The sequence below is a fragment of the Heterocephalus glaber genome, unplaced genomic scaffold (assembly GCF_053883595.1).
Source record: "Heterocephalus glaber isolate CG9 unplaced genomic scaffold, H.glaber_assembly_v1.0 deba00000281, whole genome shotgun sequence".
In the NCBI taxonomy this organism is placed as follows: domain Eukaryota; kingdom Metazoa; phylum Chordata; class Mammalia; order Rodentia; family Bathyergidae; genus Heterocephalus; species Heterocephalus glaber.
Window position 1 is genome coordinate 31203165 of NW_028258139.1, and position 24694 is coordinate 31227858.

General features: G+C 47.6%; 2 protein-coding genes across 6 annotated transcripts in view; one reads left to right on the top strand and one right to left on the bottom strand.

Moving 5' to 3' along the window:
* Positions 1 to 2695, top strand: part of Derl1 (derlin 1) — a 24966-nt gene extending 22271 nt beyond the window's left edge. For both annotated transcript variants that reach the window (XM_087184430.1, XM_004838007.4), the window contains one exon: positions 1304 to 2695. In XM_087184430.1, coding sequence (XP_087040556.1) covers positions 1304 to 1442 — 139 coding nt within the window. In that variant the 3' untranslated portion in view covers positions 1443 to 2695. The remainder of the gene's footprint in view (positions 1 to 1303) is intronic.
* The window catches only part of Zhx2 (zinc fingers and homeoboxes 2), a 157772-nt gene continuing 134381 nt past the window's right edge, over positions 1304 to 24694 (bottom strand). The window contains exons 4-5 of one of the 4 annotated variants that reach the window (XR_015440222.1): positions 13452 to 17030; positions 1304 to 13348 (exon numbers count right to left, since the gene is read on the bottom strand). The gene's annotated coding sequence lies outside the window, so the exon portion shown is untranslated. Of the gene's footprint in view, positions 17031 to 24694 lie in introns of all 4 variants that reach the window. The other 3 variants (XR_015440224.1, XR_015440223.1, XM_087184387.1) reach the window with 3 other exon arrangements.

The window sequence follows — 24694 nt, forward strand, 5'->3', positions numbered from 1 at the left end:
GAGTTACATTTTCTCTTCTGTACACAGTTAGTTTTCTGTTGAGAAGGGGCCAGTGTCTTTTTGGGAAGGAGCGTGGAGGGCTCCAGGAAGATAAAACCAATGAAGACTCCGGTCCCAACCTCTGTCCTGTCCCGGCAGGAGGCATGTGCTGTAGAAGGCAGTGGACAGTGCAGGCTCCAGAGCCAGGCTGCTGCTGGGCCTGCGTCCTGTCACTCTTGAAGTTTCACTCAGTCTTGCCCCAGTGTTCTCGTTTATAAAGCAAGGGTGATGCTGTTGTAGTGCCTGGCTCATAGGATTGCTGTGCAGGTCGATGGAGTGAATGAATATGCTGGTGTAGGGTATATACTCCTGACCCGTGTGGTCACACTGGAGCTGCTGTGTGGGAAGTCTCCTGTCATGACTTCCTGTGGTGCTGAGAGGGGTTTACCTAGGGGCATCAGCTTATCCTCTGCCTCCAAGCAAAATTTTAAACATTGGGATTTGATAGGTGGAATAGATTTAAACACATTCTCGGTTTCTTAGGCAAGATCGGGAAATAGAAAATGCTGTGGAAAGCGTAGACTTGGATTTACATTTTCTCAGCTTTTCTGTGACTCCTAATGCAACTTGTGTGGTAAGATATCATCTAACCTTTTTGGACCCCTGCTTCCCACCAGCTAGGAGATGGGAAGGAAGAAGTCAGGCAGATTATGAGTAGACTTTAAAAACATACCCAAACCTGGGCCGAGGATGTAGCTCAGTGGTGCCGCTGCCTGCCTGACATGCTCAAGGTCCTGAGTTCGGTCCTTGGTACCAAAAAACCCCAAGGCATACCCAAACCCTCAAGACAGAAAGCCATCTTCCACAGTCTCCTGTGGTGGAATCAGCTGAGAGGGTTGTGGATGTGAGGTGCAGGGCTCAACACACAGCCTGTGGATTTGGCCATTGGAAGCAAATTTAGTTTGTGTTTTTGATCCAGTTTGACCCATATTTGGATTGACCAAGATGCCATCCGTAATTCTTTCTGGTGGTTGGGCCTGTGCGTGTTCTTTTTGTTTTTATACTCATCTGCATGAGTTATCTTATAATCAGTAGAGTGTGAATTTAACTTGAGAGCCTGGTAAAGGTAAGAAACATGGAGAGAAAGTGCCCTCCGTGGTCAGGCACTGAGCTGAGTGCTGAGGAAGCAGTTGAATGAGACACTGTCCCTGGCCTTCCCCAGCCTGACAGATGCCGGGGGCACCAGGAGGGAGACATGCAGCGTGGCTGGGGACTGTGTGTGAGTGACTGTCTCTCTTCTGCCTTTGTTCCCTCTCTGCCTCAGGTACCGCTGGCTGCCCAGCCGGAGAGGAGGGGTGTCGGGGTTCGGTGTACCCCCTGCTAGCATGAGACGAGCCGCCGACCAGAATGGCGGAGGTGGGAGACACAACTGGGGCCAGGGCTTTCGACTTGGAGACCAGTGACCGAGTTCCTCTGGGCTGCCCACCAGCTGTCGCGCTCAGCGCCATCTCCTGCCAGTGCTGGGTGTGCTTCACGGCCAAGTCCTAGCCAGCACTGTTGGACCTGACCCACACCGAATGTAGTCTTTCAGTGTGAGACAAAAGGTTTTAAATCTTAAAGGAAAATACAAGTGTTCCTCAAGTTTCATGATTCTCACTGAAGTCCTTACTGCTATGAAGAACAAATATCAAGAGTGCAAATTGCAAAACTGACTCTATTTTGGTGTTTTCACTTCTTCCCTTTCCACCTGAAAAGTGGGTGTTAGCAGGTGCTGATCTGCGGCACCGAGCTGGGCATCTGGGGTTGGGTTACCAAACCCTGGCGAAGGATCTTCTGTCTTCCTTCACATGCACCTCCCTCCCACTTTCCCAGCCCCGAAGTTGCCGCCTGAGGGGCTGCTCACGAAATGATTCCGCCTTTGACAAACGTATTTATTGGCTTTGCCAAGGCTTGGTCGCAAAGAACCTGTTCATGCAACTGTTTTCCCCCTCAGTGGCAGAACTGTAATAGGGGAGAAGACAGCAGTGGACGAAGAGCTTTCTCAGCTTTTGGAATTGTGTCAGCCCAACAGCAGTTACCGCCGTTGTCTCCTCTTCAGATGTTTTTATAGAAAGGTGTTGAGTCCGTGAGGGCCTAGAGTGGTATTAATGAGGATTGTTGCTAGGTGCTGTTTTCCTGAGCCGAGTGATAGGGACTAGTGGTGTTGCTTCTACCACAGGGTTAGGTTTTGTCCCTTTGTGTTTCCCATGTAGGGCACATTGGCCTCCTATACTCAGAGTAGTCACGTTGGGTTGTGTCAGGAGGTTCCGGGCGCACGAGCCACAGAGTGCCGCTCCCCAGAGAGGCTCCCAACTCTCATTCTGCATGTGTGCTTGCTGCAGAGGGGAGGGAGGGTCTCAGACCCTATTTAAGTTGTCATTTTTCTTTTGCCCCTGCCCTTTTTTGGTCAGGTGTTTCAGGCAATTGTGAGAAAAGTGCAGCTCTTTTGTAGGTGGATCATTTTTAAAGCTAATATAAGCACATCTGAGTGATTGGCACATAATTTTGGATTATAAGGGCTTTAGAATCATTTGTGTTTAAAAGTTTTTATTATTTTGAGTCATGAATGTACATGTGTTGTGAATCAGAGCAGCTTGGATACCCAGAATACTATTTCATAGGTGGGCTTTCCCCATCAGAGCTTGGCTCATCAGCAAATAAAGTTTTTTAAAGGCTACAGACTTGGTTTTTATTTGGAGAGCAGACTGCTGGGAGCAGTGGTGAGTGGCCGCCACGCCTGAGTCAGCTGAAATGGCTTTGAACAGTTTGATCCGTTCCTCTTCAGGAAATGTGTCCTAACAGTGTGACTGCTTTCCCCCACTCTTACTAAACTGATGTGTCTTACACTGGGACATGGGAGCTTGAAGAGAGCTCCTCATTTTTAATAAAGGTTGGGTGTACCTCTCCAGATTTAACATACATGAAAAAATCATACTTGGGGAGAATCTGAACCTAGACTGTGGCCAGAACAAAGTTCACTTGTAGAACTGTAGAAGCTGTCATTTCGTGGCAGATGGTGCACGTGTGTGCACTGTACAGGAGTGGAAACTGTAAGAAGAGGTCACAGTAAGTGAGCTAGGGCCTCTCGGCCTCTTACAGCCTGCCTGAGAGTGGCTGTTTTCTGAGGTCTGCCGGCATGAATGTAGAACTCCTCAGTTCAGGTAAATGGTCATTAACTTATTTCTCTTAAGCAGTCAGGAAGCTGATTGTTTATTGGTCTTGCCTGGATTGCCTGTGTCTCTGGGATAATTTTACCCAAACAAGCTGTACTTGAGCTTCATCTTAGCAAGGTGAGATGTAATAGTGGCTTCCTTCTCTTTATGACTGAACACATCCATACTTTGTATGGACAGCGTCCCCTTTTGTAACTAATCTTTTTTATCGGTGAACATTGTAAATTAAAGTGTGCAACCTGAAAGCTGCCTGTGTTAAGCATCCGTACCCTGCTCCACGGCCTTCCACGTCACAGTGCCCGTAATTCATCTCGCGGTGAGCCCCTGTGCTTTCTGCTCCTGCAGGCATGCGGCAGGCCCTTCTTGCTGCCCTCTGCGTGTTGGGCGTCTCTGGGCTGACTCTCGGGAGCCCAGCTCATGGGTCTGCAGCTAACGAGGCAGATGCTCCTGGCCCAGGGTTAGGAGCCCTACTGGCCGTAGTGTACTTTGTGGCGCTTCTGTAGCCTCGGCCCTTGGTTCTGAGCTCTGGAACCATAGAATTCACTCAGTCTTTCCACATAAGACTCACAGGGACCCAAAAGCAGATGCTGTGACACCCGAGCCTTTTCTGTCCTGAGGGTGAATGTCGGAGTCTATCTGAGGAATTGTGATATGTTTGTCCTGGGATTTGTGACACGTGTATCTCACTACTGGGTGACAGGAAGCAGTGGGGTTGTGCGCCCTTGTTCTGATACTAGGGAAATACTGAAGCAGTAGGAGGGACCCTGCTGACTTGAGAGGAGAGCGCCTTGCAAATAAAATGATGCTGAGCTACTGTTCTTTGCCTTTTGAGACGGCTCACTAAGTAGCGCAGGGTGGCTTTGAACTCAAGGTCTTCCTGCCTCAGCTTCCTTTGTGTGCTGGGATCACAGGCCCATGGCACCAAGCTTGTGCCTGGCTCTAAGCTCCCTTTAGAACAGCACTGGTCTACTAGTAGGGAGGGCTGCAGTTGCCAGCGTCTTCATTGCCGGCTGTCTGGGTCCCTTTCACACTTTCAGAAGTGACCAAATCCTCTGAATAAGGAAGCCTGGCCTTGGGAAAGTCGCACCGTCTTCCTGTACTTTTCATGATCTGATGGATCCTAGAAGGCTGGGCTGAGTGAATGTGTCCGCTCGCAGATCCCGTGTGCTTTCCAGAGTGGCTGTGGGACGTCGCCGGGGACCCTGGCTGGTGCCGTTTCTTGTGGCTTCTCCTCACGCTCCCTCACATCAGTTCTCACCTCAATCCCCTCTCACACTAGTGCTCGATACCCAGATATGTCCCCTGAGGATAATTTGGGCTTCTCATCTGTGCGTTCCCGACTAGATGTGTGTGAATGTCTTGGGACTTCTAAGAAATGAAAATGTCTCGGTCATTCCCATTCTACCTGTTTTTGAAGTTACCAGTGGTTCACTTGTGAAATAGCTATTGTTTCCCCCATTTTTCAGGTAAGGAAATTGAAGGCCCACAGAGACGAAGTTAAGATTTTGGTTAAGATCAAGAGTTGGAAAGTGCCAGCGAGGAGCTAGGAGCCCAGCTCTGAGTTCAGACCTCGGGTGCTGCTCCTCAGCGGAGGGTGTGGCCAGCCTTCAGGCGTTTCTTTTTCTGCGGGAGGCACATAGCTGTCCGATATACCGATACACCGTTAACCACGGTCCGACACACCCCACGGTAGAAGTGAGTTGAACTCTCGTCTTGGGCAGAGGAGCTTGGTCTTGGAAGATTGATGAGTGATTCCAGGCTGAGATGGAGGAAGTCTTCACTCCAGGAAGGGAAGCAGCAAGGACCACCGATTTTGGGCATGGAGATCAGTGTGGCCAGACACACAGAGTGCAGCCAGGAAGTGGTGGGGAAAGGCTGGAGGGGTAGACCGGGCACTGATCTTGACACACCTGTGCTGTAGTTGGAATTTCCGTCTGTGCAGTGGGACTACTGCAGAGCATTTGGCTGCAGCTGGGAATGGGAGGAGGCCAGGCCAAGGAGGAATGACCACGGTGACCACATCTAGTGTCCTTTCTGTGGTGAGATCGGCCTGAACCAAGGCAGTGGGACAGGCTGGGTGGAGGGAAGGCCCTGAGAGGAATGCTGCGGCTTCATGAGAAGATAGGGCTCGTGTGCGGGGTTTTGGTGGACGCGGGCTCAGAGTGCTTTCCCACCAGAGAGGCCAGGCCAATGCGTTTGTGTACCGTGCTGCAGCTGTTGTGGGTGACTTGGTGCTGGTGGCCCAGCCTGAACACCCAGCCACTCTTGGTAAATGTGTTTGTGCGGAAGGAAATATTTTGAACTCCAAACCCATCAACTTGACAGTGAACTTTTAGAACATAACTTCCTAAAATGGGGACAGCTCTGCAGAAGGCTCCCGTGAAGGAGAAGCAGTCTCTGGATTCTGTACCCCCGGGCCCAGCTTAGTGTTTCCTCAAGGGAGACCGATCTGGACCTGCAGGTGGGCCAGGGACCTCCCTTGTGAGGCTGCCATCCAGGTCTGCTCTGTGCCAGTTGCACATCATTTGCTCAGTGTCTCTCTCCTGTGGTCTGAGCCACATCAGGGCAGGAGCTACATGTTCATGGCTGTACCCAAGCCATTCCACAGGCCTGCCACGTCCAGGTGCTTGCTTGTTTTTTATACCAAACTGAAATTTGGATTGGGTAGTGAGTTGGGTCAGAATTTGGACTGCTTATAGGAGAGAGCTAATGCCCTAACCTCCCAGGAACATCAAAGGGGTTTTTGTTCACGTAAGGGAATCACCATCTCCTGAAGTAAAGAAGAGTTTGGGAGATAATGGGAGGAGTGGACTCATACTTTAGAGAGGCAGCACAGCAGCCTCCGTTCACAGTGTGCGGTTATCAGCTGATGAGTGTACTTGCGGGGGCTGGGGCAGAAAGACCTGGTGTGGACGGAAAGGAGGCAGGAATATCTGGGAAGATGAATTGAAGGTAGGGCTTCGCTCTCTCCTGAGGTGCTCCGCCATGGCCTGTACAAAGTTAGGCATATTCTGAATCAGGAGCCCCTTGCTGAATCAGGCAGGGAGACCCTTGGGGAGTGCAGAGAGGCCTAGGATTGCCTAGGAAGTGCCTGCTAAGCTTACTTGGCCATGTGGAGCCTTCACCCCTCTTCTGTCAGGGTCTTGGCCATTTCCTGATGGCTGGCGCTGATAGTGAGTGTTCTCGATGATTAAGAGCAATCACGGGTAGCTCAAGGGAGCCTTGGATTGGGTAGCAACTCTCCATGTAGAAGGGAGATCCATCTGTCCTCCCAGCCAGGCCTGCTCGCCTCTAGACCAGAGGCTCTCCCCTCTCCTCTCTGGACAGGTGGAAATGGCTCTCTGATTCCAAGGGTCCACCGCGCACCTCATGTGGAGTGGGGGCAGGGGCCAGGGAGCGGGCTCTGATCTCATCCACATCTCCGGCGGGGCTAAGCTGGCTTTGCCTTTGATTCTGGTTTTACATCTCTCCCTTTAGGATTCAGCTCCAAGTCTCATGGACGGAGCTTGGCCCTTTCGCTTCCTTGTGGGTAGGGATTCAGGGAAAAACATCTGACCAGCAGTACTGTTACGACTACCCAGGACTGGGGAGATGTCATTTTCCAAAGGCAAATCAACGTGCTCTTGCTATAGGAAGGAGGAAGTGGATACTGGGTGCCTAAAAAGCCCTGACTGGCCAACTAGAGCACGTACGCCACATGTGTGGCCCCCAGGGAGGAGACCCTGGGTTTGCTTCATTCCATCCGCGGGACGAGACAGTTCTCCTCCCATCCCCTCCTGCTGCCTCGTCTTCTGAGCATGAGCAAGCAGTGCACATTTGCCAAAGATATTGGGCGAAGAGGGTCGACATGGGATATCCCAGGGTAAGTGGCTGCCTGCACTGGACAGCAGCTGCTGTGTCTTGTTCAGTGTCATGTCCTCTGTCTAGCACACAGCTTGACATGTGTAGGCTTTTTGAGATAAATATTTGTTGAAGGAATGAAGACATTTCAAAACCTGAATTCTCTTTAGCTATCATCTGGTTCCCTCCCTTTCCATCCTTCCCACATGTGCCCTTTCCAGTCCCCTCTAATGTCTTCATTGATTTAGCTCTTGCCCTGAACCTCTAAACTCCGCAAAAGCAAAGCCCTACAGACCTGCCCACCTTAGACAGGCTTATTAGCTATTCAGCCGATACAGAGCAAGACTCTGGGGCACAGAAGATGACTTCTGCTAGAAAACCCAAAGTATTTCCCATGCACATTTCCCCATGATTCTGCCTTGCCCATTGTAGTTGGCTGAGTGAAGGCACCAGATGTGACCTCGTTTGGGAAAGCACCAAATGAAGAACCTTGGGATGATGCGGTCATCCTGCTGACAGGTGTCCTAGAAAACACGGGAGGTTTGACAGGTGCAAGCGGAGAAAACAGTGATGTGAAGATGTTGGTGGAGAACAGAGTGAGGTGGCCGTAAGCCAAACAAGCCAGAGAACGGCTTCCAGAAGTGGGAAGAGGCAAAGAACAGATGTGTCTTCAGAGCCCTGGAGGCCAAGCAGTCCTGCAGATGCCTTGCTGTCAGGCTCTGGGCTCCAGAGCTGGGAGGGTCTTATTTTGTGTTATCAGGCTTGTGGTAATTTGTTGCTGCAGCTCTAGGAAATGAATGCAGCCCCCAGAGCACTGCAGTAGACTCCAGGATGGGATGTCCTCTCAGCTCCTTAAGTCAGTGTGGCCCTTTCTGCTTGTCACCCCTGGAACTCTTGCAGCTCTGTCTCCGGCCAGCAGGGGTGTTGGTGGTCAAATTTCATCTCTTCAGCTGAGTCAGTCAAGCTGAGCCCAGCATGGAAGGAAAGGCCGAGCACTGTTGTCCAAGACTATCTGCATGGAACTTCCCCTTGGCTTCCTGGAAAAACTTTACCTTAGAGGCTGTCCCCAGGCTTCTCCGCAGCCCAGTACGGGTCTACTTTGTCATACACCGCACTGTCATTGGAAAAACATTACAAAAACAATTTTGGGTTACTCTCTCTCTTCTTTTTTTTCTTTTGCGATAGCGGGGATGGAATTCAGGACCTTGTGCTTGTGAGGCAGGCACAGTGTCACTGAGCTAAATCCCCGGCCCTGGGTTTCTTGTGTAAGTGCAAAGATCTCTTAGGCCAGAGTATACTGAAGAGATGGTCTAAATCAGAGATTTTCAAATTACTTTTTAGACATAGAACTCTTGGCTCAGGTGAAGCCTCAGATCTTCCTGTGTAAGAGAAGACTAGCTGATCTCAATTGGGAAGGAGCCAGGTGGGTCTGGTGTATTTTACCTCCATCCTCACCCTCATTTCAGGGCCCTTTGCCTCTGTTCTTTACTTTCCCTGACTTGCATTGTGACAAAGGATTTTTCTTTTTCTGACTTGGCTTCATTTCTGGGCCACTGCTGCAGAGATTATTTTCTTTCCTAGTTTTCGTTCATTTTTTAGGGGCCAGTGAATAACTCTTTTCCTCCTCAGTTTGGAACCAACTGAGAGATAAATACAGCTGTTGGATGAAGAAATGTTAGTTTCATTACCAAGGACGGCTGGATTGGAAGATATAACTTAGGGGTGTGGCCATAGATGTCCTGAACCTGAACCCCAGACTTTGAAAGACTCCCCTGGCTGCTGGGCAGGGACATTTCTCCTGCTGCCAGCTCACCAGGGGGAGAGCAGAGGGTAGCTTCTCAAGGCCATGCTGCTGCACGGGCTGAGCTCAGTTCCTTCATCTACTCACTGATCATGTAAGTGTTCTTCTTGGGAGAAAAACTGAGGTTTTAAAATTTCCTTTTTCTTTTTGGGAAATTGCCCTCCTCTCTGGAAATGCAAGGAATGAAGAGTGAAACTTCTCCCTAAGGTTGTCCCCTTCAGTCCCATTTACAGGACAAATTTCCATCTGGAGACCGGGACCCAAGGCATGTTGTGTGCTGCAGATAGGTTAGACTAACAACAGTGACAGTGCCCTGTCTCCTCTGCACAGCCCGACTGAAAACACCGTTCTTGTCCAAATCACAGCCCAGTGTGGGCAGGTGAGTGGGGTAGCAGGAATGTCAGGGGCAGGAAATGAGGGGCCTCTCCTCTCTGCAGGTATTCAGGGACTCTGGCTAGTGCAGGATTTTCTAAAAACATTTTTCTGTGCCATGGTAAGAACTACCAGTAGCTCCACCATCTCTCAGGACTGAGTCCCTCACTGACTTCTTTGCAGGTGGGAACAGGTTGAACAAGAAAGGGTAAGTGGAAGATTGTGCAGTAGGTTGTAGAGGCCAGGATGAAACAACACACATGTCCTTTCTGCTCACCTCCTGTTGGGCAGCACTTATCGTGGTCCTAACTAACCAGGAGGGATTCGTGGAAACCTAAGTGTTGCTGTGTGCCTAGGGGCAAAATTTTAAAAGGTTAGAGAATCCAAAGTATGGTTCAACACAGTATCATGTTCCCATTCGTACCCAGACAACAGAAGCAGTGTCAGCAGTTTAAGCCCTTATTCGAGGAAGTCTAGACAGATCCACTACAATGCTATGGTGGTTTTAAAAAAAAAAAAAAGATTTTAGGGCCGGGGATTTAGCTCAGTGGTTCCACCGCCTGCCTCACAAGCTAAGGACCTGAGTTCAATCACCGGTACCAAAAAAAAAAAATTTTATTATATACCATACATTCAGAGAATTATGTAACTCCTAAGTGGACAGCTGGATGAATTTTTATAAACTGGATCCGTCTATCTAATACCTTAATAAGAGTCACCAGCTTCTCCAAAGTTCCTGGAACCTCTTCGCCAGCCACCTGCAGGTGAGTCACTATCCCGACCTGTAACCCTAGGTTAGTGTGTGCCTGCTTTTGAGTACTGTATAAGTGGAACCATGCTGTGTTTGTTTTTTTGTGTCTGGCTTGTTTTCTTTAACCTTGTGTTTGTGGGAGCTGTCATAGGCTGTGTGTAGTGGTAGTGCTTTCATTTTGGTTGCTGTGGAATGGCCCACAGGGTGAACACACCGTTCTATCTGTTCTGCTGGGGGTGGGTATTTGGGTAGATTCAGGGTACAACACATGGTACTGCTATGAACATTCCAGGGCACATCTTTTGCTGAGCCTACAGATGCATGTCTGATGGCTCCCTGTCTACTGTACCTAATTCCTGCAAGTGGGACTAGCTGAGTCATAGGACATGAGCATGTTCAGCCATAGTAGAAACCATCAGACCCGATCAGGTTGTCCAAAGTGACTGTCCTGCCCACACTCCCAGTGGTGCGGTGTGTAAATGCCCATACTTGGTCGACTTGGTGCCCTACCGTGTTTCTTACTCAGTTTTACTCCATTTTTTTTCTAACATCTGAGGCCTTGCTAGAATCTCTGACTTTCCACCTTCAAGAAAACACCCCACGCTTAAGTTCTTATACTTCAAATAACCCCCTTTCCTGGTATTCTCTGCCCTCTGGTTTGGTGGCCCTCAGCCCATTCTCTTTGTTCTGCATTCTCCAACCTCGGGAACAAGCCTGGTCAGAGAACTTGCCTCAGAGAGAAGTGGATGCTGGTTGTGGGAAAGGATGTTGGGGGAGGCTGGAATATGCAAAGATAAATTTCCCTTAGAGAGTGGTGGGTGAGGGAAGCTGGGAACAGTCACTCATTAATCTTTGTATCTGTCATACAGAGAAAGCAGTTAAAGAAAAGCCCTTAAAGATCATTAAGACGAGCTATCTGGAGGAGTGCAAAATCTTATTAATATTCAAATCCTCATGGTGTGTGATTAGAAGGCATGAGGGCTCAGGGGGCAAATTCCACCTGGCTTACTGTGGGGAGGCCTGGGTGGCCACAGCAGGGGGTGGTGGCCCAGGGCAGCGGAACCGAACAGAGGTCCCTGCGCTGGGGACCCGGAGTCTCAGGCAGGAGGCTCCTGGTCACGGCACCAGCGGCTCATGGCATGTCCTGATTAATGTGCACCTAGGGAGGTGCTGAGGTTTGAGCCTTCCCAACTCTCACGAGAAATGCATAATCATTAATCAGCTTTACTGGGCCCACTCAGACTAAGTGGCCTCTTGTGATTAGGAAGGGGCTCTTGAAAAAGGAAAAAGCGGTCTTGTAGCATTTCGAGTATTCTGAGTGTGTCGTTTGACAGTGGATTTCTTGACAGGGGCATGTGTGTCTGCATGTGTCTTCCTGTGTGTCTGAGGAACATGTGTGTCTAAGGAACAAAGACAGTGTGACAGTTATGGGTCTGTACTTACCAGCAGCAGGCCACCCTCCCCTGTCCCTCTGCAGGCTGGATTCCCACAGGGTGCCTCTCTCTGGACTGGAACCTGGAGCCTCCCAGGACCATCCTCAAATTCCACCATTAGGGATGATTCTACTTGCTTTAAAGTCAGCTGCGGGAGGGCATCTGTCAAAAAAAATCACTTGTATTCCTAGGAAACTCGGAGTTAACTCCTGTTCTGCCTCCCTTCGTATACCATCTCATACTGCAGTGCACAGAAAAGACAGCAGCATTATTGATTTATAATAAGCTTAAACTAGAAATGGCCCAATGTCCAATGGCAGTGGAATGGGGAGATCCTGGTTTGGCCATTCCATGGAATAATACACATCTGTGAACATAAAGTTCTGCATGAGAGAGGAACACCGGTGAGTCTCAGAGACAATGTTGAATGAAAGAAGCCACGTGCAAAACAGTATGTACTACGTGAGTCTATTTATGTAAGATTCAAGAATAGGTAAGCTGACTCTAAGGCATTGGATGTGAAGCTAATGGTTACATGTAGAGAGAGGGACAGTTGCTGGCACCCATTGAGGGTACTGGGTTCTACTTGGTCTACTTTCGTGTAGTGATGGCTCACTATGAAAGCTCACTGAACTGTATACTTATGCCTGTATGCTTTCCTGTAAAGGCAATGTTCTTTGGTTTTAATGCTTGTTGAAAAGATTACTGAGTAACTACGGGGACCATTGGGATGGCTGTGATCATGAGAATAAGGTAAAAGGACTGTCAAAGGTATGTGAGAGCCAGAAACCATGACAAAGGTCTGTCCTCATGTTTATTCTAACAAGGGCCTTTGGGGGACATCACCCCATTCTATTGTGGCCCTAATGGTGTATCAGATGTTGCCTGTTGGTGCCCAGCTCCATAGCAGCTCTTTTATCTTTTTCTCTGCCACTAAGATTGAGATCTGTATTTTGCAGACACCAAAGTGGATGGGTCATTGTGTACCTGGAAGGTGGTGATGGGGGAGTTAAACAGGCAGGTGCTTGTGTGTGGTTTTCTGTGTTGTGGGAGTGAAGAGAAGCTCAGACCCCAAAGAAAAACTTTTCCGCTGGTTCCTCACCTGGACCAAGGTGACTTCCTCAGTGGCTCCTGTGAGAGGAGCACACTCAGTTTTTCGTTGACCGTCACTTTCACACAGGCCTGGCACTGTACCAGGCCCTGAGGGAGGCCCAGTGGGAGACTGGCGAGTGTCAGGCAGTTACAGCCCGGTGTGACCGCCTCGAAGGGGAGCTGTTGGCAGCAGTGGCAACTGAAAGGCAGCTCACCTGGACCTGAGCGTGGAACACAGGAAACTTCTCGAAGCGGGATTTCCAAATTGGAGCTCAAAGAAGACCAAGAGTCACCCAGCTAGAGGAGCAGGGCTGGGGTAAGAGCAGTGAGGCGAGTGTGAGGCTGGGAGGAGGGACTGCTGAGTAAGTGGGCGCTGGTAACCTGGTGGGTGCCGAGGGCTTTTGGGTGGTCCCAGGCAGCGTGGAGGGCACTCCTCTGCCCCTGCCTGAGACGTGCGGCTGGCCCTGAGCCCAGCCCCAGGCTGATTTGCAGGCTCCCGGTGCCAAGGGCGGCTGTGGCCCCTGCTCAGAAAGCCGAGGCACGTAAGGCTCTGCCCTCACCCGGCGTTAACCTCTGCTGAAGGGCGGCTGCTGCGGGACTCCGAGCTCTGCCCCCAGCCCCGAACTCCACGCGAGCAGGAGCGAAGTCCCAGCACGCCAGCTGCTCCCGCCGGCGCCCTTTCTCCGCCCTCTTCTGTCTTCTGGTGCCTTTACCTCCTCCTCGAACTGAGGTCCTCTCGGCTGCCCCCCGGGAGCCCCACCTGCTCTTCAGATGTGCGCTTTCCGGAAGGAGCCCAGAGCAGCCTCCACCAGATCCTTCCGAGATGTGTGAAGGTTCTTTTCCCACTGGGGAATAAAACCCTGTTGCACTGTGCAGAGAGAGGCAGATGGAAGTTAAGTCAAAGAGAAAGCTGGAAGACAGAAAATGCTAAGCTTGTATGAGCTTGCTTCTTCCAAACTGTCTCCACCCACCTTCTTCTTGTGGTTTATTCTTGTTTGTTTCAGGGTGCAGCTTAGTGCCTCCTCCTCTAGGAAGCTGACTGTGGCCCGCTGCTTTGCGCTCAGTGCCTTTTCTGCTATTTTCTAGCTCCCTTTTTGTGTGTCCAGTTGAGGTTGTTGATTAATTTGTCCCTTCCCCCACCAGGCTGAGCTCCTGCCATTCCGCAGAAGTGGACTGACACCTCCTGTGTGCTGGTCCTGCGCCTGGTCGTGGGTGGGCAAGGATGGCCTGGGCGAAGTCCAGGAGTGGCCTACAATCTATGTGGGCACAGACTGGTGGGGTCCATCAAGGGCAGGGGCCAGCGTTTAATTTTGTTTTCTCGGCAGTTACAGTGCTTGATGCAAAGTAAGCACTTGATAAGTGAACATCAACAGATAGTTTTGCACTGTGGGTATAACAAGTAGTTCTCAAATTTCTAAGAAAAGAAATACAAGAGGACTTTGGAAGTTAACTCATTGGTGGTGGCTTTGCCAACTGCCCCTCTGGGTGCCCTTGTCTGTAACCTCCACGTTTCCCTCAAAACAGTGGGCTCAGGTGCAGAGGTAAAGGTGCTGTGAACCAAAGGAGACAGATGGGAAAGTGGAGTGTAGTAGGTGGGACTCCAGACTATGGAAAGGGAACGCCAAAACCGGAGGATGGGGTCTAGGACTACAAAAGCTCAATTTGAGAGACGCTGTATTTCCGCCTTCGGACAGTGGCTGGATGACAGCACCCATGAACCTTCATCACAGCCATCATTGCTGGCTGCGACAACACTATCACAACATCAGTTGCCACCCCATTTGATGGCCACAATAACCACGGAATCGTGGGGCACTGTCTGCCGGGAACTGTCACTGCAGAACTGAAGAGTAAGGCAGAGGTGAAGGGTTTGTTCAGGTCATATACAGTTAAATGGCAAACTGAGTAGAACCAAGGCCTTTTGTTCATAGGTGTTTTCCCCCACCACACTATGTAGTTATTATGGTAACCTCTTACGTAGAATGGCATTACCACTGGAGGCTGGCAGGGTAAATTTTTTCTTAAAGCTACAAGGAAGATAAATAGTTTTAAAATTATTTATCCATCCAGTCATTTATCAGCCACTCACCATCTACCTATCCTTCAGACATCCATCCATCTACTCATCCATCTGCCCAATATCCACCTACTGATTCATTCAAATATCCAGCCAGATGCTGACCCACCCAAATATCCGTGTATCAACTCATTTACCTACTCATCTACTCACTCATTCACTCATGTATTCATAATCAGTTCATTTATCAATCCATCCATTCACCACTCGGTCAATAAACATGTATTCAGCACCCACTGCACCAAGCAGGGCACTAGGTCTCTGGGCCTCCAAAGATGGCTGGGGTATATCTCTTGCCCTTAGACGCTCTGTCTGATGGAGACAGGGCGACAAATGGCATAACCAAATTCTGTGTTAAGAGCCATGGAAATCGGGAAGGAGCAGTCATCTCCCCGGCATGGCCGCATGAAGACACACGAACTCATCTCTACAGATAAATTGTAAAATAGTTGGGTGTGATGTAAACTCATGCCCTTGAGCACACTGTGGGACTGATTCTTGATTCTGTCACCCGTTGAAAGGTATAAGTGCTTATTGGAGTATGAGAGAGACAGACGGTGAGAGACAGGAGAGAGACAGATTCTGCGCTCACACACAACTATTGGTTGGGAGGTAAATGGTTTGAGGACACGGATCTTGTTTTCCCAGGTATCCACAGAATATAGCACAGCACTGAATAAATGTCAAGGAGCCTGCGTGCAGTCTAGTAAGAGGAATGAAGTGAGTCACTCAGTAATGACGACAAACAGCACCTTTAAGCTTACTCAACTTAATTTCCTGTCAAGCTTCCATCTGACTTCGGGCAGCTAATTTGGATTTTGTGGAAGAGTTGTCCCTCATTATTAATATTGTTAGAGTTTTTTTGTGGTGCTGGGGGTCAACCCAGGGCCTTGTGCATGCTCAGCACAGAGCTATATCCCCAGCTCTCATTATTCTTTTCAGTACTGGGAATTGAACTCAGGGCCTTGCACTTCCCAGGCAGGCGCTGCACCACTGAACTACTTCCCTGGCCCTCCAATTATTTTTTGACATCCAAAGATCCTACTCTCTTGAACTTATGAAAGAGGACCCTGCTCTGGTGTCTCGTAGCTTAGATTGGGTAGCGTTTACAAGGAACCATCTTTTGTGGCTTAGCAACTGGGAGCAGTGCATTGATGAGCAGCCCACGTTGGGTTCCTCACTGGGTAAATCAGTCCCAGCATCTTGCATGTGGAGGTTCCTGCACTGATGCCTAGTGAAGCCTGCTTGACTCCATCTGAGCTTTTGGCTGGGTCTCTGAACACGTGGCCCTGTCCCACTGTGACCTTGCAGGACCTCTGCTTTCTGCTCCATGCACTGCTAAAGCCCTCAGTGTCCCTGATGCCACGACAGTCAAAACAGAAATGCGAGTCCGAGTGGCCCTCCTTACCCAGAGTCCCTCGTCAGCTTGCTTCTGGTGGGGCTCCACCATGGGAGGCACTGCAGGAGGTTGGAGGGCAGGAGAAGAGTGCGTCCAGGGCAGTACTCCTTCCTTTCCTGTTTTAGTGTATCGCCAGCAGTAGCTACCGTCACGACTGCAGCTGTGTGGCCTGGCCCTTCTCCATTGCTCACCCGCTGGATTCTGGTAACACTCTCCTCTGCTCTTGTCCCTTAGCCCGGTGGCCTTGACTTCTTGCTATTGCTAGTCTCTGGGCCTTGCCATCCTTTGCTTATTTCCTTTGCTCCGTCCTCATACGTGTGTGGCCCCTCCCCTGAAGTCTTCAGCTGAATCATCTGTGGTGAGGGAAGTTTCCTCTTGGGCCACTTGCCCGCCAGCACCATGTCAGCGTGTCAGTCGTCATCTAGGTCGAACTCTATGATGTGGGCATCAGCTCCCCGCTTCACACCCAAGGAAGTCAAGGCTCAGAGAGGCTGAAGAGCCTTTCCCAATTATAGGGTGTGAGTCACCCTGCTTTGCAGTTGGTGCTCATGGCCAGTTGTAATGTTTGGTTGTGCCAGCCATTCACAGGATCTCGAGGCCCATCCCTTTCCTTGTCTCTAGGCAGGGTGGCTTCTGAAGCTTTTCATTCTTTGTATGCTTTTCCTTCTGGCATCTTGCAGGCAGTATGTTAGTCTATACAGCCTCTACTTGCATATCTAGAAAATGTAGTGTGCCTTCTTGGCGTCTTAAGTCACCTGTGTTGCCAATAATTGGTGTGTTGTTAGTTGAAACCCAGCTTTCATGCTTTATACCAGTGATGGTGAATCTATGGCGCATGGGCCTCAGGGGGCTGTTTGTACCATTGAAAGCCTTGGAAGGTTCACACTGCTGCTTTATCTGTTCAGCTCCATCGTGTGGGGAGACAGCATCCTCAGAGCCTTTATTCTGTGCAGGAGTAGAGGACAGGGAAGGAAAGACAAGAGGCCATACAGGCCTGCTGACTGTGACCCAGACAGGCCTTGGGTCCTGCTTGGGCTTTGATCTCGGAAGCCAAAAGCCTCACCCACATGTGTCCTAAAAGAATCAGATAAATAGAGAGGAAGAATATTTATTATAACAGCAAAGACATTGGAAGCAACTTATATGTTTGTTAATAAAGGATTGCTTAAATAAATCATGGCCTCATCATACAGAGAAAATGACTCATTTACACATAACAACCCACTAAAACATATCTGAATTTGTTGATGTGAAAAAATGTTCATAGCAAGTTGTAGATGAAAAGAGCATGTTATAAAACTGTGTACATGACAGGGTGCCGTTTATCACAGCTTAAATCTAGATATGTTCAGAGCCTCATGCTCTCCTAGGTGGGGCTTTGGGAAGTGGCTGGATCACGGGTGTGTGGTACTGGATTAGTCCACTGGTGAGTTTATACTGGGTGTGATGTCGGGAGGTGGAGCCTGATGGGAAGAGGTGGGTCACTGTGGGTGTGGCCTGGAGGAATTTAGAATATATTCCTCCTCTTCCCTTGATCCCTCTCTGCTGCTTGTCTACCCTGCCATGGACTGTTTCTCCTCTGCTATGACCCTCTGCCATGCTGCCTGCCTTAGAACCAGCTGTCTTTGGACTGAAAGCTCTACAAACTGTGAGCCAAAATAAACCTCTCCTTCTTTAATTTGTAGCTATTGGGTATTTTGTTCTAGGAACAAGAAAGTAACTAAGATGCTATTTAAATAAAAAATTACCTATTTGCTGTGTTATCTCACCCAGCAACCCCACGGTGTCCAGACTCTAGGCCCATTGACTCTTCACTAATTCCAATGCAACTGAAAGGCCCATTCCCTATTCCTGGTGGGGAAACTCCTATTCATCATCCTTCTTGTACCTCAGTGAAGCCTCTGTTGTCTCCCTTCTTCTACTGCAAAGTATAGCACTTTGCTCATTAGGATAGGATTTGTCTAACTTCATCATTAGGGAAGTTCATTAGTGGGGCTACAGACAGATTCAATACAGTGGTCCAGAGCTTGGCCCCTACCACATACTCTTCAGATATTTGTTGAATGAATAAGTGAACGAATCAATAATGAGATGCTGGAGGAAAGGGTAAAATTGATTTAGTTTCTTTCACAAGTATACTTTGAGCTAGATCCTGCTGATGCTGTGCATACCGTTAGAGTCAGAAGAAAGTGGTGCTAAGACCTACAAATGCTAAAATGTAGAACATGCCTTCTGTTTCTCACTTTCTTTTTCATTATTCCTTCTTTCCTTCTTTCCTTCTTCTTTCTTATACTGGGAATTGGACCCAGGGCTTTCACACTGAGCTATGACCCCAGCCTTATATTTGAGACAAGGCCTCTCTAAGTTGCTAAGTGCTCAGGCCGGGCTCAAACTGTGACTCCCCTGCCTCACCCTTCCAGAGTGCTGGGATTGCAGGAGTGTGTTGCCAGGCTTGGCTTAGAACATGCCTTTCTAAATCTCCTTGGAAAGGTTAATGTTAAAAAAAATCTTTGGGTCCATATTGATACTAACAAGTGGCAGCAATACTAAGTGGCCAAGGGAGAAGAGAAATGTCTTCAGGAGAGTACCAACTAATAAATGAAAAGGGAAATCTGGAACTTGAAAAATAACCATTTTGTGGCAATCAGTCTTAACTGATTCAGGCAAGAGTAATCAGGATGCTAAAACCATTGCATGAACAGGAAATTGCTGTAGTCTCAAGTTTCTCCATAGGTTACTGATTATTCATAAAGGGTAACAAAGTATATTTACAACTGAGATGTATGGCAGAAACATACGGTATTCCTGCCAAAATCCTGTAATGTTCAGGAGCTGGGTGAGGAGGACACAGTCAGACAGGGGCAGTAAGGAGATAATTGCTTGAGCAGTGAGCCTCGTTTAACTGTGGCAATGTTGTGAGAGACAGAGAGGCCGGAAACTTTCAGACTGAAAGAGCAAAGAAGCATGACAAGTAAATGCAAAATGTAGTTCCGAATTGGATTCTGGGAATAAAAACGTTGCTGTAAAGGGCAGGACTAGACATTTGGCAAAATTGGATTATGTGCTGTATTGGTAACGGTACTATAGCAATGACAGTTTCCTGAATTTTATAGTTGTACTGTGCTTATGTTAGAAGATGGCTTTCCTGGAATTTCTTACTATGAAAAATTTCAAAGGTACAGAAGAGTGGAGAGAATAAGGGACTTGTATAGCTGTTCCCTAAATTTGGTGACTGCTAATTTACCATTCTTTTTTTCTGAAACATTAAAAATTTTTAATCATAAGTTTACTTATGTATGTTATATTGTATATGTATATAAAATTATGTCTACCCCTTCAATTATGCATCATTAAATAATGACATTTTTCCCATAACTCCAATATCATTAAAATACCCACTTATCAATAATAATTTCATATTATCATCTATAATCTGTCTATATTCAGATTTTTCCATTTGCCTCTGAATATCTCTTATAGTTGGACTGTTTGGGGCAGAATCTGCTCAAGACCAGGCATCCCACTGGAAAAACCTTATATTTGTGTGCTACTCTTGGTGGGCTAATTTTATATGAGTTACACAGATCCTTGCTTTCCTTATCTCCTGTAGTTAAGTCTTTCTTTCCTCCCATCTCCTTCCTTCCTTCCTTCCTTCCTTCCTTCCTTCCTTCCTTCCTTCCTTCCTATTTTTCAAGAATCTCATAATTTGCTGGGTATTGGGGATATAAAGATGAATAAAATCAGATCTTTGTCTTGGGACCTCCATCTAGTGAGAGACGAGCAGTCACATTGCTAGGAAATTATAAACAGTGTTTGAATGCTTTGCTGCAGAGAAGGGTAGGCATTCCTCCACTCTGCAACTTCCTTCCAGTGATAAGAAGGAGAAAAGAGAAGCTGACTAGGTCTAGGAAGGCAGGTAGATAAACAGTTGTACATAGAACAAGGCTTTATAGGTCATAGTGTGGATTTCAAATTCCCAGTGTCTCCTGTCTTTATTCTTTTGAATAAATAGCAGTTGATGGTTAAAATCATTTGATTCTCCAAGTTGTTTAAAGATTGCTTTTTCTCTCCTCATAGCTTTGAAAGGCTGTACTCAGCCCACACCCCCCACTCCTGTCAGCCTTCCATGAGCACAAACATGAAAGCCAGACTCCTAGAAAGGATGACTGTCCACTCCCCTGGCCCAGAGTGTGGAGCAGCCCTCAGGGGATACCACGCTGGAGCACATGGACCATGCATCCACCATTTTCATATGTGTGCCTGTGGGATGTCTCCAGTGTGGTAATCTGTTCCAACCCATGACAGCCACTTGATGAAGGATGACTGTTGTGGTTAAGAGTATAGGCTTTGTCTTTTGAGAAATCTGGGTTTAAATCCTGGCACTGACCCTTACCAGTTGTGTGGTGTTGGGAAAATTCCTGAATCCAATATTGAAGAATTCTGAAATCCAAACTTCACTCTTCTGATGTGGAAAATTATGCAATTTCCCAATGCAGAGGTCAAAATTATAATGTTCCATGGAAGCCCTTCCTTCCTGGAGTCCTAGCTATTCTTACACAATATGTAGATGATGCACCATCTAAGGCTTTCTCTGGAGCACACGTGGATTTAAAAATCCCACAAAGAATGTAAACATTATGCACTGCAAATATGTGCTAGTAAAATTTTTAAAAAATCCCTTGGAGAGAAGTTCACTCCATTAAGGTCAATGCAACCCTTAGTCTGGTTCTTGTCCTGGTGCCTGGAAGGTTCACCCACTTCTATGGGCTGGAGACAGTGTCAGGGAGGGGCAGTCTTTCCAGAGCAGCTGGTAAATACCCAAAATGCCATTGTGAATGTAGCTTGGCTGAGGAGAGATGTAAAGAGTTGTGCTCGGGGTTTGGATAAATATTCCTCAATAGCCTACTTTTCAGTTTTCCCTCCCATTGCTTTAGTTAGGCACAGTTTTCAAAGTGCCACCAGCAGCTTGCTGACATCTTTGCTCAGAAGCTTTAGAGCCATGGCCTAGGAGCATACTTAGTGCCCTGCGATGGTAGTTAGATGCAAGCTGATGTTCAGCCACTTCCTGAACTGGAAGAGCCCCACAGAGATGAAGTCGCTAAACTCTTCTGTGGCTGGAGTGAAGTACGTCCTGATGGTGGCAGTTGTCCCAGAATTCAGAGGCACAGGTTTCCCTGCAAGCCAGTGGAGATACATATGTCTTTCTATTTTTTTGGTTTTTTGAGACAAGGTCTCGCTATGTAGTGCAGGCTGGTCTTGAACTCACTATGTAGTGCAGGCTGGTCTTGAACTAGCAGTGATCCTCCTGCCTCAGCCCATATGTCTTTCTTGAATCCAGTTTTCCTGTCACCCTAGATTTAACTTTATTTGCTCTGGTGAATTTTCAACTGGGCTTGGAAGAATGGGTGAAATTTAGGCAAGAAAAGGGAAAGATGTAGGCATTCTAAGGGTAGAAAATAACCCTGGGAGTGTTCATCCATCAGCCAGAAGACCTGTGTGGGGAGTTAGGGATTGATTTGGAGGGAGGCACCTGATTCCGAGGTTTGTGACACAGATTCAGTTATGGGTAGCAAGTTAAAGCCAAAGACCTCAAATGTATTTTGTCTCACTTTACCTCTCATACCTATATGCTATGCTACTTATTTGGGGAAATCTCAAGCCATTTTTTTTATTGCCTATTATATAAGCAGATAGCTTAATTCTAGCTGTTTTTCAGGTTCTTTTCAAGTAGATAATATTTTTCTTTATGACTAGGTTTGAATCAGGATGATTTTGTTGTCAAAATCGGTTGTTTAGAATTGATGATTCCTTCTCATTAAAGACCGCTTGTTAGAGTCCTACTACTTAAAACCCTGAAATTATATATGCTCTTTATTTCTTCTTCTTGTTGTCTTCCTCTGATTTCTCCACGTGCCAAACACATACTCATCCTCAGCTGCTCAGCCAGAAGTTGTTGAAGTTCTCCTGTAGACAGTCCCTCTGAGTGTTCCTCACCAGTCCCTCAGCATCACCACTGTCTCCCTGCAAACCTATGGTCTGTGCTATGGTGACAGTTTCATCAACCACAGGGTTGTTCGAAGGCTCAGGCTCCTCTACATAACCTTCAAAGTCTCCCCTGTATGATTTTAGGCCACACTATCTTCCAGGCAGATCTCAGTGTCCTTAGAGAGAGATTGGCCCAGTATTTCTCATTTAACTTCACACAGGAAAGGATGTTGTAATGTTCCTTCCAGAACTTTTTAAGGATTAAATCTGTATCTGAGAGCATCTGGAAGCTCTTCAGAAACAGTTCCTTGGTGTATAGATTCTTAAAGTTAGCTACAACCTGCTGGTCCATAGACTGCAGTGGAGGGGTTGTACTAGGTGGGAGGAGCTTGACTGAGAGCCATGGGAATTCTTTAGCCAATTCTTCTTCCAAATCTCATGGGTGAGCAGGAGCATTGTCCATGAAGAGGAGAGCTTTGAGTGATAAACCTTTGTCCTCCTGATATTTCTTAACAGTAGGACAGAAAGCCTGTCTGATCCACTCAAGAAAAGGTACTCATTTTACTAAGGCTTTTGTGTTAGATCTCCACATGAGCCCTAGCCTATTCTTCATGACTTTATGTTTTCTGAACACTCTAGGGTCTCAGAGTGATAAACCAAGAGAGGCTTTATCTTGAGGTCACTACTCGCATTGGCACATAGCAATAAGGTTAGCCTATCCTTCATAGAGTTGTAGCCTGGCATTTTCTTCTCTTCCTGGGTAATGTATGTTCTCCTGTGCATTTTCTTCCAGAAAAGGCCAGTTTCGTCACAGTTGAAAACTTGGTGAGAGTAAAAGCCATTTCTGTGTGACATTGTTTCGAAGTGGTGCATGTAATTTTCAGCAGCCCTTTTATCAGCACTGGCTGGTTCACCATGTGTAGTTATGCTACAAACCCCAATTCTCGCTTCAAAATTGTAAAACCACCCCTTACTAGCAAGGAATGTTTCACCATTATCACTCATTGATAGATTATCCTTTATGAGCTCTGCCTATATAGCCCTGGCTTTTTCACAAATTATAGACTTAGATAGGCTATAACCTGCCACCTGCCTTTCATTTATCCACACTAATAATAGCCTTACTACCTCACCTAACACTGTTTATCCTGACTTAACTGATTTGAGTAACACCTTTAGCATCACTAGCTTCTTTATATAAATCTTTTCTTTGTAAGATTATTGAGATGGTGGATTTTGACATGCTGTACGTATTAGTAAAATTGGTCACACGAATGCCATTTTCATATTTCTCCACAATTTCCTTCTTATTTTTGATTGTGATTGCTTTCTTTACCTTCTCTTCTTTCCTTAGCTTCTTTTTTTAGCTTTTTGTGGGCCATTTAATAGCAGTAATCATAGCAATTATATAAAGCACTGACCAAAATCACATCCACAAACATGTGGATCTGGACTCAGACTGATGCTTAGGTATGCTTGCATATGCTTTTCTGGCATCACGAGTCTTTGTTTACAACCACACAATGGCTGGCATTTGGGTTGCAACTCAAGACTTTAGACATAAGTTAAAACTAAAATTCCAGTTGTAACCCAAGTTGTTTGTGTATGAGGTCAGTCTTTCTTGAGGGTCCACTGTACCTGTCTTGGAGAACAGTACACATGGCTCTCCCCTGTGGGGGGATGAGTCATCAGGATGGGCCGTCTCCAGCATTAGATGAGTGGAGGGGGAGAGGAGCTTCCCCTCAAGGAAGCTAGAGGAGACCAAAGAGGTATGGGGCAGGCAGAGGCAGCAGATGGTCACTCTGCCCACTGCTCTCTTGTATTCCTCCTGTTCTCTTAGAAAGCTTCCTCCTAGTTTCTTCTACTCTTTAATCATTCTCAGTAGAGAAAGCCAGTTGGACATATTTTTCTAGGTGTTTAGAAGAGTGCCATACTCCTTGTGTTTTTCATTTTCGCGATGCCTTTGTGTTTGGTTTCCTCAGACATTAGGCATTTGATGGCATCTACCTTGCTTGGAGAATTTGCTTAAATAGCTTCCAAGTGGCAAGTTTAAGGGTGAGGGTGATAAACAGAAGGAGGGGTAGGCAGCCACCTGCTGAGGGAAAAGTGCTAGAGAAGCTCACTAATGGACAGGATGGCATGGCAGTGATGAGAATGTGGAGGGGCAGGTGCTGGCAGCACAGGCAGGGAAGGCAGTGAGTGCATAGAGAAATCAGAGGAGGAGCTGGTCACAGTCACCTTTGAACTTAGTAAGAAAAGTACAAGTTGGACTTTCTGGAATTTTGAGGCCTTGAGGGAGAATCTGGTCATAGTAAATTTAGGGGTGGCAAGGACAGTGTTTCTGTGTATGACAAAGTCTCCAAGGCCAGAAGCACATGTCTGGAATACCATTTCCTAGACCTGGATCCAGCTCCCTCCGGCTGGCGGCCCCTCACACAAATGCCCTGTCTAGCTGTGGTGCAGCCATCACACTGCCTGGCCCAAGGCCGCTGCTGTTAGAGTGAGGCACTGTGCACGCATGAACTCAGGTAAGCCTCACACCGCATCAATAGTGTGGGTGTAAGCATCTCCAGGTCTCAGATGAGGAACTACAGCTCCAAAAGTAAAGTAAATCCAATAGAAGCATCAGCAGCAGAGTTGGGCCTTGAGCTCAGGTTTGGTGACTGGGGAGCTGGCACTCTCTGCCACTGGTCCACCCATTCATCCATCCACCCGGCAAATTCCCTGGAGCACCTCCTGGGGCTCTTCTCCAG